General features: G+C 45.6%; 2 protein-coding genes across 2 annotated transcripts; both read right to left on the bottom strand.

Moving 5' to 3' along the window:
- Window positions 1-10,940: 10,940 nt before the first annotated feature.
- Window positions 10,941-11,291, bottom strand: LOC143368006 (uncharacterized). Its single transcript, XM_076810301.1, has one exon. The coding sequence runs from the start codon at window positions 11,289-11,291 to the stop codon at window positions 10,941-10,943; it is 351 nt and encodes a 116-aa protein (XP_076666416.1).
- A 2,008-nt stretch (window positions 11,292-13,299) lies between these two features.
- On the bottom strand, window positions 13,300-14,844 carry LOC143368447 (putative GPI-anchor transamidase). The gene is made up of 4 exons (XM_076811199.1): window positions 14,541-14,844; window positions 13,872-14,477; window positions 13,679-13,789; window positions 13,300-13,617 (listed from the first exon to the last, which is right to left on the bottom strand). Exons 1-4 carry the CDS (start codon window positions 14,595-14,597, stop codon window positions 13,381-13,383), a joined length of 1,011 nt encoding a protein of 336 aa, XP_076667314.1. The 5' UTR covers window positions 14,598-14,844; the 3' UTR covers window positions 13,300-13,380.
- Between the last annotated feature and the right edge of the window lie 135 nt (window positions 14,845-14,979).

The following is a 14,979-nucleotide window of genomic DNA, read 5'->3' as shown; positions in this document are numbered from 1 at the left end:
GCAGCAGCCTAATACCGGAATAATCCATTGGCCTATTGCACCGATCGTCTCTTCCACCGCGGAGAAGAGAGCAGAAAGACCTAACCCAGAGGAGGCCTCGAAACCCCCCCGACTAGCGACTCCGCCACATTGATCTTCGGCCAAGGAAGAAGGCACGGAAGTCGATGGGCCGATGCTCGAGGGACGCGCGCGCGATTCCAGCCGAAGGGCCCCTCGGTGACGGCAGGAACGAACACCGCGGGCCTGCACAGTTGCGCTGCCTCGTGAAAATCGTAGCGGTCCCCCCTTAGTCTGTCGGTAGCTGTGTGTAACCACTTGCTTTCGTCATTTTAATCGAGTTCCCAGCCGAGGCTCGCGGTGCTCCTTCGCGGCGGCAGCTCCGCCTGACGCCACGGGGATTGATCGCGCGCGCGTGACTTGGTGATCGGCCCGGAGAGAATCAGAGTGCTCGAGGTCCGGCGAAAGCAGCAAACGCGGAGCACGAGGATGGATGGAACGACCCCCACGGCGAAGAGAGAAGAGGAATACTAAGGAGATCCGAGAAGACGGGAACTAGGGCGACGAAGATAATCGGCTTAGCCGGGACAACGAGCGTCTGCGCATCAGTATTACGTTTGAAGAAGCGATACTAATTATACATTGGACTAGTGATTATACATTATATTGCGTAAATATGATTTTATTCGATATATACATATATACATATTGAATATTGACGGGGCTATATTATTACTATATGTGTATAGATACGTGGGAATATGATATATCTGTATGTATATATGTATATAAGTACTTACACATACACATATGTTTACATATATGAGAGCCTGAGTAGGTGCAGGAGGTTGGGAGCGATGGCTTGAGTCTCGATGTTCGTTCGTTCAAATGGAAACCCAACGCTCCCGGATCGTGAGCGATGGGTGTTCGGTACGCAGCGAAAGAAACGAGGAGGAGGAGGAGGAGTTTGGGGAAAGAAGCGTTGCTTCGCGACACCGTCGTACGACTCGATGGGGACCGATCGAATTGAGAAACGGGGAATTGCTTCGATCGGTATCGTCGGGCACGCCCGAAGCGTATCGCGCGGATCGTTGATCGATTCCTCTTGAGACGATCGTCGACAGATTCCTAAAACGATCGCTGATCGATGGTCCACGGGGGAGGATCTTCTTGGAAAAGGATCGTCCGGCTATCGACCGATCTCTCGCGAGTTAATTTCCATGTAAAACGATCTTCGCGGCGCCGATCGATCTTCTCCGCGCAGCGATCTTTCGCGAAACAGATTTATTTTAAGAAAATCGCCGGCTGTAAGTGATGCTTTTTCGAGAAAATCCTTAAGCCGTCGACAAACCTGCGAATCGATCTAGAGGCGTCGACGATATTTCGATGTACCGATCGAAGGGTTCGCCTGTTCTGCTGGGCGTCTGTCCATTCGATCACGTTACGAAATACGAACTACCGAAAACCCGGGCTCACGAGTGCAGAAGAGTAATTAAGCGCCAACCACGTAATGCCACTGTCGCGGGAAACCTAGAGCGTGGAGAAGAGAAAGAAAGATGTTTTAATACTCAGATGTAATGTATAATCTAACCGTCGTTTATAAATGGATATATATATGATGGATATATGAAATGAATATATATTATATATACAAGGATATACGGTAATGGTACATACACGTGTCTATTGCCTACAAATATATGCGTTTATGTATTATCACTGTATTGCATAAATAGTATATATATATATATGTGCGGCGATATATATTATATAAATATATATATATACATATGACTATTTTCTTCTATTGATATTGTGAGTGATTGCTGCGTGTTATTTCCATCATGCGCCGCAAGACGCTTTGTTAGTCGACGGCGAGACGCGGAACGATCGATTTAATCGATGTTAATTCATGGTGCTTTTAATTCGGAGATTGCTGGATGATCTGACGCTTTGTTAACTGAAATTTAAAACGGCACTTGAGAAGCGTTAATGCGGTGTATCTTCAGAACTCTTATTTCGAGAACAAATTGGCAAAGATCCTGTCTCCTGCACAGTGCAAAGAGAAATCGCAGCTTCCCAACGCCAGAGTTTGTCTCCGTGACTTTTACTCGCTCCCGGATTATGATCGGAAAATAACGATCACAATCTTGGGCACCAAGGTTCTACGAGGCTTCTCTCAGAGTTCACCGTGTTATTTACTTTTCAGTGACATCCGCGCTATCTAGATATAGAAATTGCTTGTCGAACGATTGTGCTTCCTCTGCGTTTGTTAAGTCAGTCGACGTTCCGCGTCATTCGTCACGCGTACGCCGAGGGTCTTGCGCAAGCTATCCCAACACCGAGCTATACCATGAGCAAGCGAATAAACAAAAAAGTAAAAAAAAAAAATGATATGAATGATGTGTAAGCCAAGTGCCTTGTGTTCTGGTAACTAATCGTTGACTTTTAACTACGATATTAGGAGGAAGCGAGAAAGAGAGAGAACAAGAGAGAGAGAGAGAGAGAGAGAGAGAGTGAGAGAGAGAGACAGAGGGGAGACGAAAAAAAGGATACGAGATCGAAGATTCTTTTATGCGAGCACTAGGGAAAGCGAGACGTGTTCTTCGGTGGGAGAGCAACTTTTCTTTTCTTCCTTTTATGGTCCTAAGATCGTCTCTCAAACCTCTGTCTACATTAATTTCGACCGTCGTTGCGTTGCAGATTTAACGATCCCGGTTCGAAGGCGAATCACTGTTCGCAGACTTTCCTTCCACGCGGCCCTCGAACCGATCGCGCTGATCGCCGTGCGCGAAGGGTAACGTCACCGCAGCTTTTCGACACGCGGTTTTTTAAAAATGCGGCCAGTATTTTTCAATAACACAGAGACGTATCGCTTCCAAGAAGCGTTTCGCGGCATTTTAACGATAGATCAATGTTACTTAAGCGCGAAACGAAGCGCGCGGACACCGTACAGACACTGTACACCACCGCGAGGACGTTTCCCTTCGGCACCGGCGCCGTATAGACCTCCTAGACGTAAATTGAATGTCCCGACGGAACCAAACGATGTGCCAAAGCACATTGGCAGTGCCACTGTGCGCCTACGTCCGTCGCGCATTTTTCTTCCACGCTCCGGCGTCGATTTCGATACATCCACCACCCCCCCGCGCGAAAAATTCCACTGCCCGACAGAAAAGAAGGGAGAGATCGGCATCGATGCGCGAGAGTGCCGTCGACGGGGCTGCGTTATCTCTGCAACGCGCTTATACTGCGCTTCGATGTAGTCGGGCGCGATCGATAACGGAAATCGCCCGTAGGAAAAGTTGAAAGTATAGAAGGATGGGGAAGCTCGTAAGCGTGATTAAATTAATGACAGTGCACCGTGAGATCAGCTTGGAGGCAAAACTAACGTCACGACGTCACGTTTGTACCGCGTAATTATTATGCAGAGGAATCTACGTACCTCTTATACTGAAATTACAGAAAGCTCGAAAATTGGCCATGAAATTTATTTTATTCAATAATCAATACGTCGCTGAATATCGAAGATGTCGTATCAACTTAAACGTATCACCTTTCGAGAACATCAACGAACGTAACTAAACAATAATTATCTAGCTAAGGTATAAAAAAAAAACAGAGTCGCCTAAGTTTGTAACACGACGAACCTTCGAGTTGATCAATTCCGCTCCTCCACCCTCATGGCCAGTGCGATCTTCTCTGAAACAAGCCTATTCATAACATTGTACAGTACGCACTCGTTATAAGCTCGACGAACGGGGCTGGCGGCGGGCGTACGACGCGTTGTGGACACTATTCCGCGCGGCCAATGGCGCGAGTGAGAAAACCCGAGAACGAGCGAGAGGAAACGAAAGAGCCTCTCGCTCGTTCTCGGGTTCTCCCACTCTCGTCCGAAGGATTCCAAGAAATGGTGGGGGTAGCCGCCGAGCGTACAACGCATGGTAGAAACGGGCTTATAACGAGTGCGTACTGCACTCTAAACAAGTTCGTTCAGCGTGACGCTTTAGCGATTTTTTACTCGACGCATGAGACAATTTAAGCAGTATCGAGACACCTAGAGGCAGGGACTTCTACCGAAACTGAAAATACCGGTATGATACCAGTATTTTTCGGTTCCATCTTCAAAACCTTTATAGAAACCGAAATACACAAATACCGGTATATTTACCTATATTTACCGGTCATTTTTTCGGATCTCGGATTTTAGTACAGTTTTCAAAATATTATTAGACACGAATCTATACGCTAAGCGTATACTAATATATTGGTATTTTTATAAAAAGATATTACGTTACGTCGGTGTTTTTACAGCTCGAATTAATAAGGGTTATGAAGATATTACTTTAATCTACCATGTCACCGAAAGAAGGACCGGAAAATACCGGTATTTATTTCGGTTTCGGTACTTTAACGATTTCGGTAATAGCACGGCCGTCTGGTAGTACAGGCCGGACACTACGAAGTTGCAACACCGCATTTCGAACAAGCATCAGTCCGATGACTGTGTTCCGACCGGTACCAGAGCCGGCCGTGACATAACGCGCGAAAGGCTTCAGAAAAATTCAAATAGGACTGATGACAGCGTTGCCAAATCCACTATGTTCTGTCCTGTACTACAGACGGCCGTGGTAATAGCCTATCACGGTTCTATAACGGTTTCGGTACTCATCTGTTTTGGTACGATTATCGGTTTCGGTTTAGCTTTGTCGACGTAATATCAAAATCATACCGTTTTGAAGTCCGTGCCTAGAGGGGACACTCGAAGCCTCTGGAGCCTGCCACAGGCTTCGATTATCCGGAATCTTCCTGAACGTTATTGCGGGAATGGCCATAAACGAGCGTCCAGTATCGCGACGCCTGCGAAGGTGACTCCTGCGATGGGAAACGGAGAAGGGGCGAATTCTACGACGAGGATGACGGCCGTCGGGCCTGTTGCTTAGGGTTAACGACAGAATCACTCCTGCCGCGGTGCACTCTGGGCCCCCGCCCTCCCCCATCCCTTAGCAGAGAAGCAGAAGGGGTGTTTTTTCATTTGTAGCGGGAATCGTTTGGTGTTGCGATAGGTGGCAAACGTGGTAGTGAAGAGAAGTGGGACGCGATGAGCCTGTCTCTTCGCGCGTGTGTGTGCGGCGTGTTGCGCGGCGACCGCCGGATAGGGATGGTGAAGGCAGTCACGCTCGGACGCGCGCACGCGTCGTTTCTTTCCGGCGACTCTACAACTTCGATGTATATCTTTTAACTACGAGGAGCGAAACGTTAGCTATGTCTAAAAGGAATTGATTGTACATAGTAGACATCTCGGTAGATAGGAAAAGTGTCGTGGCCGAGGGAGCTGTGCATTCATGACGCTCGGGGGAAAGGAACGAATTGGCTGGCGATTATCGTTCTTCAATTCGGAAGAACGACGGGGAGGGAGCAAACGTTCGAAGGATATTTGGACAGTCGCGTTTTTTCCCGCAATTCGGAATACTCCGCCTCATGGGTGCATTGAATCGGATGAGAAACCCCTTAAGCAGACAATCCTCCGTTAGTTAGTCCTTAAATATGCGCGTGTCTCTGTGTACGAACGAAGGTACGGAAAGTATTAATTCGTTAAGGAGCCCAAGTATTCCGTGGCCCCAAGTATTAGCCCCCATCCGCGACACCCTCTTCCAGTCCCTTAGGTAGACACAGGTACGCCCGATTGCGAGTGAAAGCGGATACGAGGCACGATGCTTATTTCTGATTTTGCCAACGATCTACGCGAGGCTCGAGCTTGAATCCCTTGAATTCGTTCGACTCGGGAGATAAACGGGTGCCAAGAAAGTGAACCCTGTCTTTCAATCGAATATCCAAGCTCATTCTAATGCGACTAAGGGTGCCATAGTGTTAATTTCGGGAGACGCTCCCAATGTTCCTTTTGAAGCTCTCGTATGCGAGGGAGCTTGATCGCAAACAGCGACGGCAGAGAGGCAGAAGGAATTCCTGTGTAATAGACAATTAGAGAAGATTGCTCTGCACAGTGTTTGCGATCACGCGTACCGGACGAACTTCGATTTATCGGAAAGCTAAGTACAACTGCGTATGGTTTGCGTTCGTTCGAAGCGTTAGCGGTTATTGTTCTCTAGAAGATCGAACTTTAGGGTAGACAATTTATCTCTAACAGCAGCGGCATTGTTTGGGAAATGTAGATGGTCTCGGACGGCTAGGAACACTCTTGAAAGTTTAATACACGATCCGTGAACCATCGTTTAATTATTCGCGTTACACGAACAGAACACTAGCTTCATCAAAATCCCTCTGCGAAGGTGAAGGAACCGCCCCGTGTCCCCCCCGCGTCACCGTGGTAGACACGAAAACAATCAAACGTAGCAATGAAAATCAAGAAAGATCGTACAAAGTGCTCAAGCCCATCAAAACCGTGAACCGAAGTGATCTCGAATCGTGACCGTTCACGATCAACGGCCGCGGCTTTCGCGCGGCAGAGCGGGCCGAAACGCTTAACAATAATTACCGTGCCAAATCGTCGTTTTAATCAAACACATCGGTTTCAAGAGCAACGCTCCGGAATCGATCACCAGTGCTAAAATCAAAAGCGATCCCAGGGTGATTGACGCTTCGCGGGACCTCGAGCGTGTCGTTCGCCGCTGCGTTTCCTTCTCCTGCTCGTCGAGCCGGACAACCCCCTCGTTCCTCTTCCGCACACGTCTTTTGAAGCGCGCTAGACACTATTAGGCGAGTAAACGGGGTGCCTCGTAGCCCACGACGGCGAACGTGTAGTATGCAATAATGTCCCTGTATAAAGAATATCTGGATTTTATAATGCGTGTCCCCCTGGAATGCGAGAATAAGCAAACCACCCTCTTCGACGCCCTGCCCCCCGTCCCCTCCCACCCCCGCCCTTTCGATATCCTCGACGGATCGCGTCTCAGCGTAGAAGTGTAAGAAGTCGGAGGCGACCACGCGCGGGAGGCACGATTGTTCACGAGGGTCGACGGTCGCCAGTCGGAGAATCAAAATTGACAATCAAAACGTAGGGGACGCGGCAAATCGCGCGAGGCAGCGGAAAAACGGTGATCATTGGCCATCGGTGACGTGTGACGTGGACTCTCGGGTGCATTCTTGCGCGAGGGGAGCGCAGTTTGCCCTCGGATCGAAGGGAGCGCGAGAAGCGATCGGGAGTCTCGAAATCGAGCAGGCAACCATCGGACTCCGAGAGGCACGGCGCGCTTCAGCTCGCGACGCGCTAGCTGTTACTTTGTGTAAACGGATAATAAAGGGAATCGGTGTATGTATTACGCAGTGAAACGGAATTAACCGCGTGGCTGAAGCTCTAAATCAAAATGCACAGACCTTAGACGCGAGCGTCGATCGCCGAGATCGGCCGAGGTGCCGCTCAACAGCGGTGTCGACGCTGCGTGAATAATTTTTTGTGTACGTGTTAAGTGGACAGTATTAAGTGACGAGGTCGACGTAGACAGGCAGGAAGCACCCGATTTAATTCGCTGACCGTGAATCGAGATGGAGTCCTCCCTCGACACCCGTGCGTCGAGCGAACGGAGCGTTAAATAGAAATTATTTTTTGATCGTTATTCGAACAACGGGGCGCGAAGCGTATTGATTGCTTTTTACAACGCGAGAATTTTGGGATTGGATTGATCGGGTAGCTCGTACCGGGCACGCTCGCGTCCGGCGATTTCGACGGCGAAGGGAAGGAAGATCGGCGCGCGTCCTCTGCCAATCGGATCATCCCGTGGCGGTTGGACAAGTATTTTCTTACGATAATTTAATCCCCGTTCATCTGTCGTCATTGTTCCCCCGTCCCTGTGTGTACATACCGAGCGTAAATGTCACAGTTGTTTATCTGTACCTCCAGCGAGAAGAATGGGATTTTTCAAGTGTGTAAAAGATCGATGTTTCACTCGCGTGTCATTCTTTCTCTGTTACTCACGAGGATTCGTCGAAGTATCCCTTACTCGGGGGCAAATCCTGCGTACTTAGCTCAGTGGTTCTTTATAACAGTTTTTGGTAAAACACTTGATGGTAAAATGTACGAATAAAGGAAATGAAACTTGAATTCACGTGCTGGGGAAGGCCAGCTGAGAACAACCATCCTAGGATTACGATCGCGTGGAACACTTCCTCCCCGGTCCAGGCTCGAGACCAGCTTGGACCGATCGATTCATCCCTCGCGATCCGCGCGCGAACTCTCGAAGCTCTGCGATTCGATGCTGACGAAACGCGAAGGCACGATAGGGGATTGTGAAACGGATAGACAAGGGAGGAGCGAGCTAGACATCTGACATATCAAAAGACAAAATTCTTCTTGACGAGCAACCGCATAGCAATACCTTTCTGCTCAATATGGATAATAAGAGGGGGATAGAAGCTATCAACGAGGCTTCGAGAGCGTTTTTAATCGAATGATTTGTAGAGCCCGATGCGTTACTAGAGACCGTAGGCGAAAATTTAGATACTTCGGCGAAGGGGAGCAACGCTGGCGGTACCTTTCGTCCTTCCATTGCCAGCGTGTGCTCGAGGATCCTTTCCTGTGCACAGTAGCGCGTAAAGTGTCCGTAGAGGAGTTCCAAAGCATCGTGATTCAGCTTCGCGCGATGGATGTCAATGAAAATGTCGATTCCCCCGGTGGAACCCCGGTAAATGTTTTGTAGCGCTCGAAACCCTTCGGTCCTCATCGCCCGCGTGTCACAAGTCGGTGGTGCCAATGAGCGCACTTCCTTCGAGGAAGCCATCGATCAAAGTTTCACCGATACCGCGAACTGGGTGACTAGTTACGACGGAACTCGGAGAAGATTCTTCGCGCACAGTTGCTTGGCAAGGCCAGTGGTCGCGGCTCCTGTCGAAAACCTGTCGTCCCCCGCGACCAAAATGAACGTCACCCCTTTGTACCGCGAGGAAACGTTCGACATTCTCGGGGAGGGTGATTCGGGGATGCTCGGTGAACGCGCCAGCCAAAGGATCGAATCGAGGCGGTTCGGGTTGTGCCTCCGGAACGGAATGGATCACCGACAGAACCCGTAATCTGAATGTATAAAATATTGAATATGCACGGTTAATGTTTATACGTCCGGTAAAGGGAAGAGATCGATCGCGATGGGGCGAAAGACGCGAACGCGTTCGCCGGTGCTCGGAGCGCGAGAGATGCGGAGAGCCATTCGTTTTAAGGATTGAGAAACAGGGGTCGACGCAGCTCGCGAGAAGCGAGAGATTCCAGCTGCTCCGCCGTCGGACGGAAAGGGTACGGCGTGAGAAAGACAGTTCGTTAGGGCGAGGATACGTACAACAGTACAAGATAGACAAAGGAGAGAAGTGTTTGTAAGATATCGCATAAGTCCCGAGAAGTTTCACTTTAAAATACTATAGTACGACAAAGACAATGTAAATGTGTGAGAGGTCTATTTGTCCCTGACCCTTACCTACCCCCAGAGTGTCCACCCCCCTTTCATAGAATCCCTCTCGCCATCCTTTTCCTCCCTCTGTACGACGAGTGTAAAAAAAAAATATCATGTAAAATTAACGCACCGATTAATATAAATATATAAATATATATGAAATATGTATGTATACATGTGTGTATGCGTGCACTTGTATATGTACGGATACCAGGGCGTGTGTACACATACCAAGTGCGCCCTAACAAAATGATTGATTGTGAGTCATTTAAATAATTGTTATATGTATTTTCTATATATTACGACAGCTAATACAATGATATATATATTGAGATGACATTACGGTACTATTAACTAAGTGTAGTTAAATTAGGCGAGCGGAGGGCTCGCGTTACAAGAAAGAGATAGGGAAGAGAAAAAGATTGGATTAACTCTAGTCCAATATTTCTATATATCTCACTATAAAGAAAAGAAAAGGGAGAACGGAGGCGGGCCAGTGTGCGCGAGCGCGAAATATGTAAAAACGAAGGAATAACAAAAAAAAGGAGAGAGCGAGAGGAGGAGAGAGAGAGAGAGAGAGAGAGAGAGAGTGAGAGAGAAAGCGAGAGAACGAGACACTCGAAACGAATTCCTTTGCGCCCCCGCGGGCGGAAGCTTTTCTTCTTCATCGGGGTAATATTAACGAGCGGAACGAGCGCGAGGCCGCGAGAAAGAGGCGCGACACGGCGCGCCGATGTGTCGTTCCGAGTGTGCTCGTTGGCGTATTTGCAAAAGAGATAAACAAAAAAAAAGAGAGAAAATCGCGTAACACTGAGTGAAGAAATCAATGTGGAATTTGCAACAAAAAAAAAATAATAATGTATTTTCTCACTCCCACTGCGAGGTGTATGTTCATCGCTGCATCTTATTTGGAACGAAAACCTAAATATTATATTATTATATAAAATTACTGTATAATTGTAACGAAAATTGTTTTTCAAACGATGTGGTATTTTTATTGTAGATATTATTATATAACAAATAAAATCCATGATTCATTGTAGCCGGGCGAGTGTTCTATCTCAAATCAACGCAGATCCCAGGGTAGACTTTCGCTGGAATTATATAAGTTTGAATGTTTCGTTTTGTATTATTGCTGCTTGTATTTTATTTTACAATATCCGGCATCGCTCTCTCAAGCAGTGTTCTGCTTGGATAAAAAGCGCATCCGATTTAGTTGGAATACTTCGCGCGATAGTTTCTTTACAAAAGCACCATCGCTTCGTTATTCATACTTCGCGCACATTAATTCTCACGTACAAATCACAAAACGAAGCTTTTATACTAAATAAATTATAATTAGACCGCGGAGAACATTCGATTCTATAGTTTCGATAGACAGATTACTATCGAGCGTGCTAACTGTCACAAACAAACATCGATTCTTATCACGAATACGAACGCAACAAATTACTCGCAGACATTCAGTGGGTTCGCGCAGGGATTAATAAATACAGTCACACAGGCACGCGCACGCTAGATGCTTCAGAGATATACGATCGAAGTTTGTTAACATTGGACGAACTCGGGATGATCGCAGGTGTTGGTGACGGTGTTAAATATTAGAGGAGACTGACAGTAGAAAGCACCTGGCACAGCATCGGGGTATTGACAGTAGTAAAATTTACGACAGTTGAAAGGATCTCGGAAGTAGCCTTCCTTCGTGCAGATGGGCAGCAGAGGAGCCGTCAGGAAGGAATTCACCGCGGGGTCCTGAGGTGGTAGTTGTCCTGTAGGTGACCGTGATGTTGTGTTCGGGTCAATCTCGTGAACCTCCATGTAGTTATCGTCTATCCTGTATGCAAATGACGAGGTGCACAATGCGAGGGCAATGACCAGACAGGACATGAAGAGGCGCATCTGAAAGAAGTACGTATATACATCCCTACTAATACATACAAGTGAAACATTCTCGGTTTTGTGCTTCTTTCACGTCTAAACGGCTGAACGGATTTCAATGAAATTTTGAATATACATTACATACGTCCTAGATTAGATTATAGCCTATTTTTTTATGCTTTTTCATTGTGGAAACATCATAAATAATTCTAGGGTGAAACCGGGTAATGTGTCAGCTACTCTATGTATATAAAAGGAGAAGTCCTGACTGACTCATCAACGCCCAGCTCAAACCGTTCAACCTAAGAACGTGAAATTTGGAAGGTACGTTTTTTTCACGACGTAGGCGCCTACTGAGGAAGGATTTTTGGAAACTCCGCCCCCAAGGGGGTGAAAAGGGGTTAAATGTATTTTATCGGATTCCTTAATATCTCTTAGGCCCGATTAGATATCAACTTGAATTTTACTCACAAAATTGCCCACACAAATGTCTAAAAACCAATTTCAGGATTTTGCCCGAATCAACCCGGGAGGGGGTGAAAAGGGGTAAAATGTGTTTTCGCGGACTTCTCAATATCTGTTAAGTCCGGTTAGATATCAACTAGGTTTTTACATACAAAGGTTTCCTACATAAATCCATAAAAATCAATTTCAAGATTTTGCCCTAATCAACCTTTATGGAAAGTGTAAGACAGAATATAAATGAAATTTCTAATCTCTTTTATTATCTGCGAACGGGTGTATTTTCGAATATGTAATATGAACGCGATGATGTCACGAGGCGGAGGGGTTTCCTTTTGTGAATAGCTTATAACGCTCCGATGAACTTAAAATATCACCTCGTTGCTGAGTGTCAACTGTAACGAGGTAGGTACTCACTTTGGAGGATAGAACTCTGCACAGATTTTCACAATTTCCCTGGTGGCTCGCGGATAGGCAGATCGATTCCAATTCTCGTACAACACTATAAGTCGCTGTTTCACTAACTGCCGTTCACTGTGACTGATATCATACTTATATATGTGCGACTTCTCCATAAAATCATTACGCAGGCTTTCGTCTATCACATTGACAGACTGATACACATAAGAGTAACGGGCATTAATGCGTAACGATACGCAGAAATGTTTAATATTTTCATCGCTGACGCTACGGCGAATCAGATTTTTTCCTTCATGGATGATAGACAGACGTCGCGAGTTCCTCCGCGGCGAGAGATAATTCCAGAAAATATAACGTTTGACCATGACCATTTTCACGTACACTCGCCGCGGAAAGTAAGCTGACGCGCTGGAAAAATCGGCTTTTACTACCATTACCGTCCTGCCATAAACAAACCAGAGATAAAAATGTTGGAAATATTCTTACCTTGACAGAGCGAGGGCACGTCAATATTCTACAAGAAAATTCAGAACCATCTGTAGAAAAGTTTGGACTTGAAGGAACGTTTATTCTGCAACAGGATAGTGATCCATGGCATTTGTCTAACATTCTCTTTTACTTCGAAATAATAAAAATCGATTTTAGGAGCGTGTCAACTTACTTTGATAGTGTAACTAGGACAAGGTGAAGTTCCTATTAAATCGACGATCGCGATAAGCTGTTTAGTCAGTACCTATTTGAAACGTCTATCAACTATCTTGGATAATTTATTCGAAAAGAATCGAGATCGCACGAATTTCGAGCCACCGAGCGTTGTACATGAAAATATTTCAAAACTTTTTTCATAATTAGAAAATACTTGTTCCGTTATCACGTGTCGAAACAGTACAGTGGAATGCCGTTATCTATTACGCCAGCTGCTCTTAAGAAACAGTAAACTTCGATATTTCATAATTCTGAGTCACAGTGTGAGCTTTTATTGACATTTTTTTACTAGCCATGATTTCCCTGCCGACTCAAGGATGATATAAGCACGTGTTCCAATTGTTATAGTATAATCATATGACGTTAATATTTACCCAGTAAGTTGGCGTAGAAAATAATTACCACGGCTCAGGAACTTATTAACATAAACACTTGTATGCCCGGTTTTAATTTATTTATTTACACATTCCTCAAACGCTTTTAAATCGTCCTCTTTCGTAAATGGGGCATTTATTTCTAGAAGCTACACAAATTGCGACACATCGGGAAATTGCGCGACGTACGAATACTTTCTTTCCGGCTCGACGACTCTCGTACTGTTTACTTTCACAGGCAAAACGTTCATTATAGTCGTGGTTAATTCTATAGGCCTCAACGATCCAAAGAAATCTGTGACTGGTACTTTATCAGGGTCCCTTCTGAATAAGTCCCTCCTTACTCCTACTGTTGATAAGCAATAATGCTTGGGGCAGACTTTCAGCTACAAGAAAAGGTATCAGTAAATTTCATTTGAGCGTAGAATTTCGTTTTAAGAAACTTACAAACTCTCCCAATGTTTTAGTACTAGATGGTTCTACTTTTTCTAGGAAGTCCAATGCATAGTAGGTATACCGATCTATAATGTAGACGCCGATGGCAGGATCCAGGTGGTGCTATCGAAGGAAATAATAAATATTAAGTGATAAATATTATTCAATTAAAAGTGGCAATCAGAAGGTGAAATTTATCACTTACAGAAAGGGAATCTTCCTCCACTAAACTAGAAGCAACCGCCAGAATATTTGGCGAATAAAACTTCTCGTACATTGAACTCGCTTGGCAAGTATCAACGATGAACAGAATTTCATGGTATCTCCGCTTCTGCCACATTTGTTCCAACGCGTCTCCAAGCTCCTGACTAGTAATTTCCTCGGAATCTTGGAACTTTAGAAACCCGTTCCCGCCGTGGCCGGTGAGATAAATTAGAATGTTAGATCCTTCGTCTGTTAGCAATTTCTTTGACCTCGGTGTTTCTGGTGTTAACCGTCCAGTTAACAATCTAACAAAATTCTCCACGGTAACTTCGTAACCCCTGTAATCCACTTCTACGTCGTCTCCGTAGACGTTAATATGCTGCTTGATGTTATTGAACACGGTGGCTGGCCTAGGGTTTCTGGGATTGCACGCCATATCATCCGCTATCATCAGGATGATCTGCGAATCTGGGATTCCCAAGCGTTTAACGCTGCGGTAAATGGACAGTACATTCGCGACGTGTCGATAATTGAACCAGAAACGCGAGGTATCGACTAACACCGCCCAATTGTTCGAATGACCAGTTTCGGCGAAATTCTCCGGTACCTGTAAAGATTATACTTTCGTAACTGAACATTCGCAGAAGTTTGGAAATCCGTATATACATACCTTCCATGCGTGATTTAAGCAGAGAACGCACGAAATAATGAAAATTTTTATATACATTTTGTGATATTTATGTGTCACCACGAGTTAGTATCAAATATATTAATGCTTCCTATATGCGATAATAATTTGTGAGAACGAAAGTTGTACATTTAAAGTGTGATATTAATCATTTTAACTGACACGTTGCTGTCATTACTGGATGTAGAAATTGTATTACTGTCGCGATTGTCTGGAACATTATTTACAAACTGTGGGTACAAACATAACCTTTAAAAGGATTCATTTGATGCACACAGGGAAATTGCGCTGATGGACAATAGATGTCCGTGCAATCGAAATGACAGTAATGATGGGAACAACGTGTATCGTCGCTGATTGGTTGCCACGATTTTGGAGCAAAAGCGGAAGTAGACAGAGAAAGAAACTGTAGAAAAGAAAG

The sequence above is a fragment of the Andrena cerasifolii genome, chromosome 4, assembly GCF_050908995.1.
Source record: "Andrena cerasifolii isolate SP2316 chromosome 4, iyAndCera1_principal, whole genome shotgun sequence".
NCBI classification, from domain to species: Eukaryota; Metazoa; Arthropoda; class Insecta; order Hymenoptera; family Andrenidae; genus Andrena; species Andrena cerasifolii.
Note: the sequence above shows the minus strand (reverse complement) of the source record. Positions and strands in the feature narration are given on the sequence as shown.

What these genes read in the sequence shown, in the direction of transcription:
- LOC143368447 (XM_076811199.1), bottom strand. Translation starts at nt 14,597, where the DNA reads ATGTATATAAAAATTTTCATTATTTCGTGCGTTCTCTGCTTAAATCAC. An exon ending in GCTTAAATCACGCATGGAAG is followed by an intron (nt 14,478 to 14,540) that starts GTATGTATATAC and finishes TAATCTTTACAG; the next exon opens with GTACCGGAGAATTTCGCCGA. An exon ending in TGGAGGAAGATTCCCTTTCT is followed by an intron (nt 13,790 to 13,871) that starts GTAAGTGATAAA and finishes TTCCTTCGATAG; the next exon opens with CACCACCTGGATCCTGCCAT.
- LOC143368006 (XM_076810301.1), bottom strand. Translation starts at nt 11,291, where the DNA reads ATGCGCCTCTTCATGTCCTGTCTGGTCATTGCCCTCGCATTGTGCACC.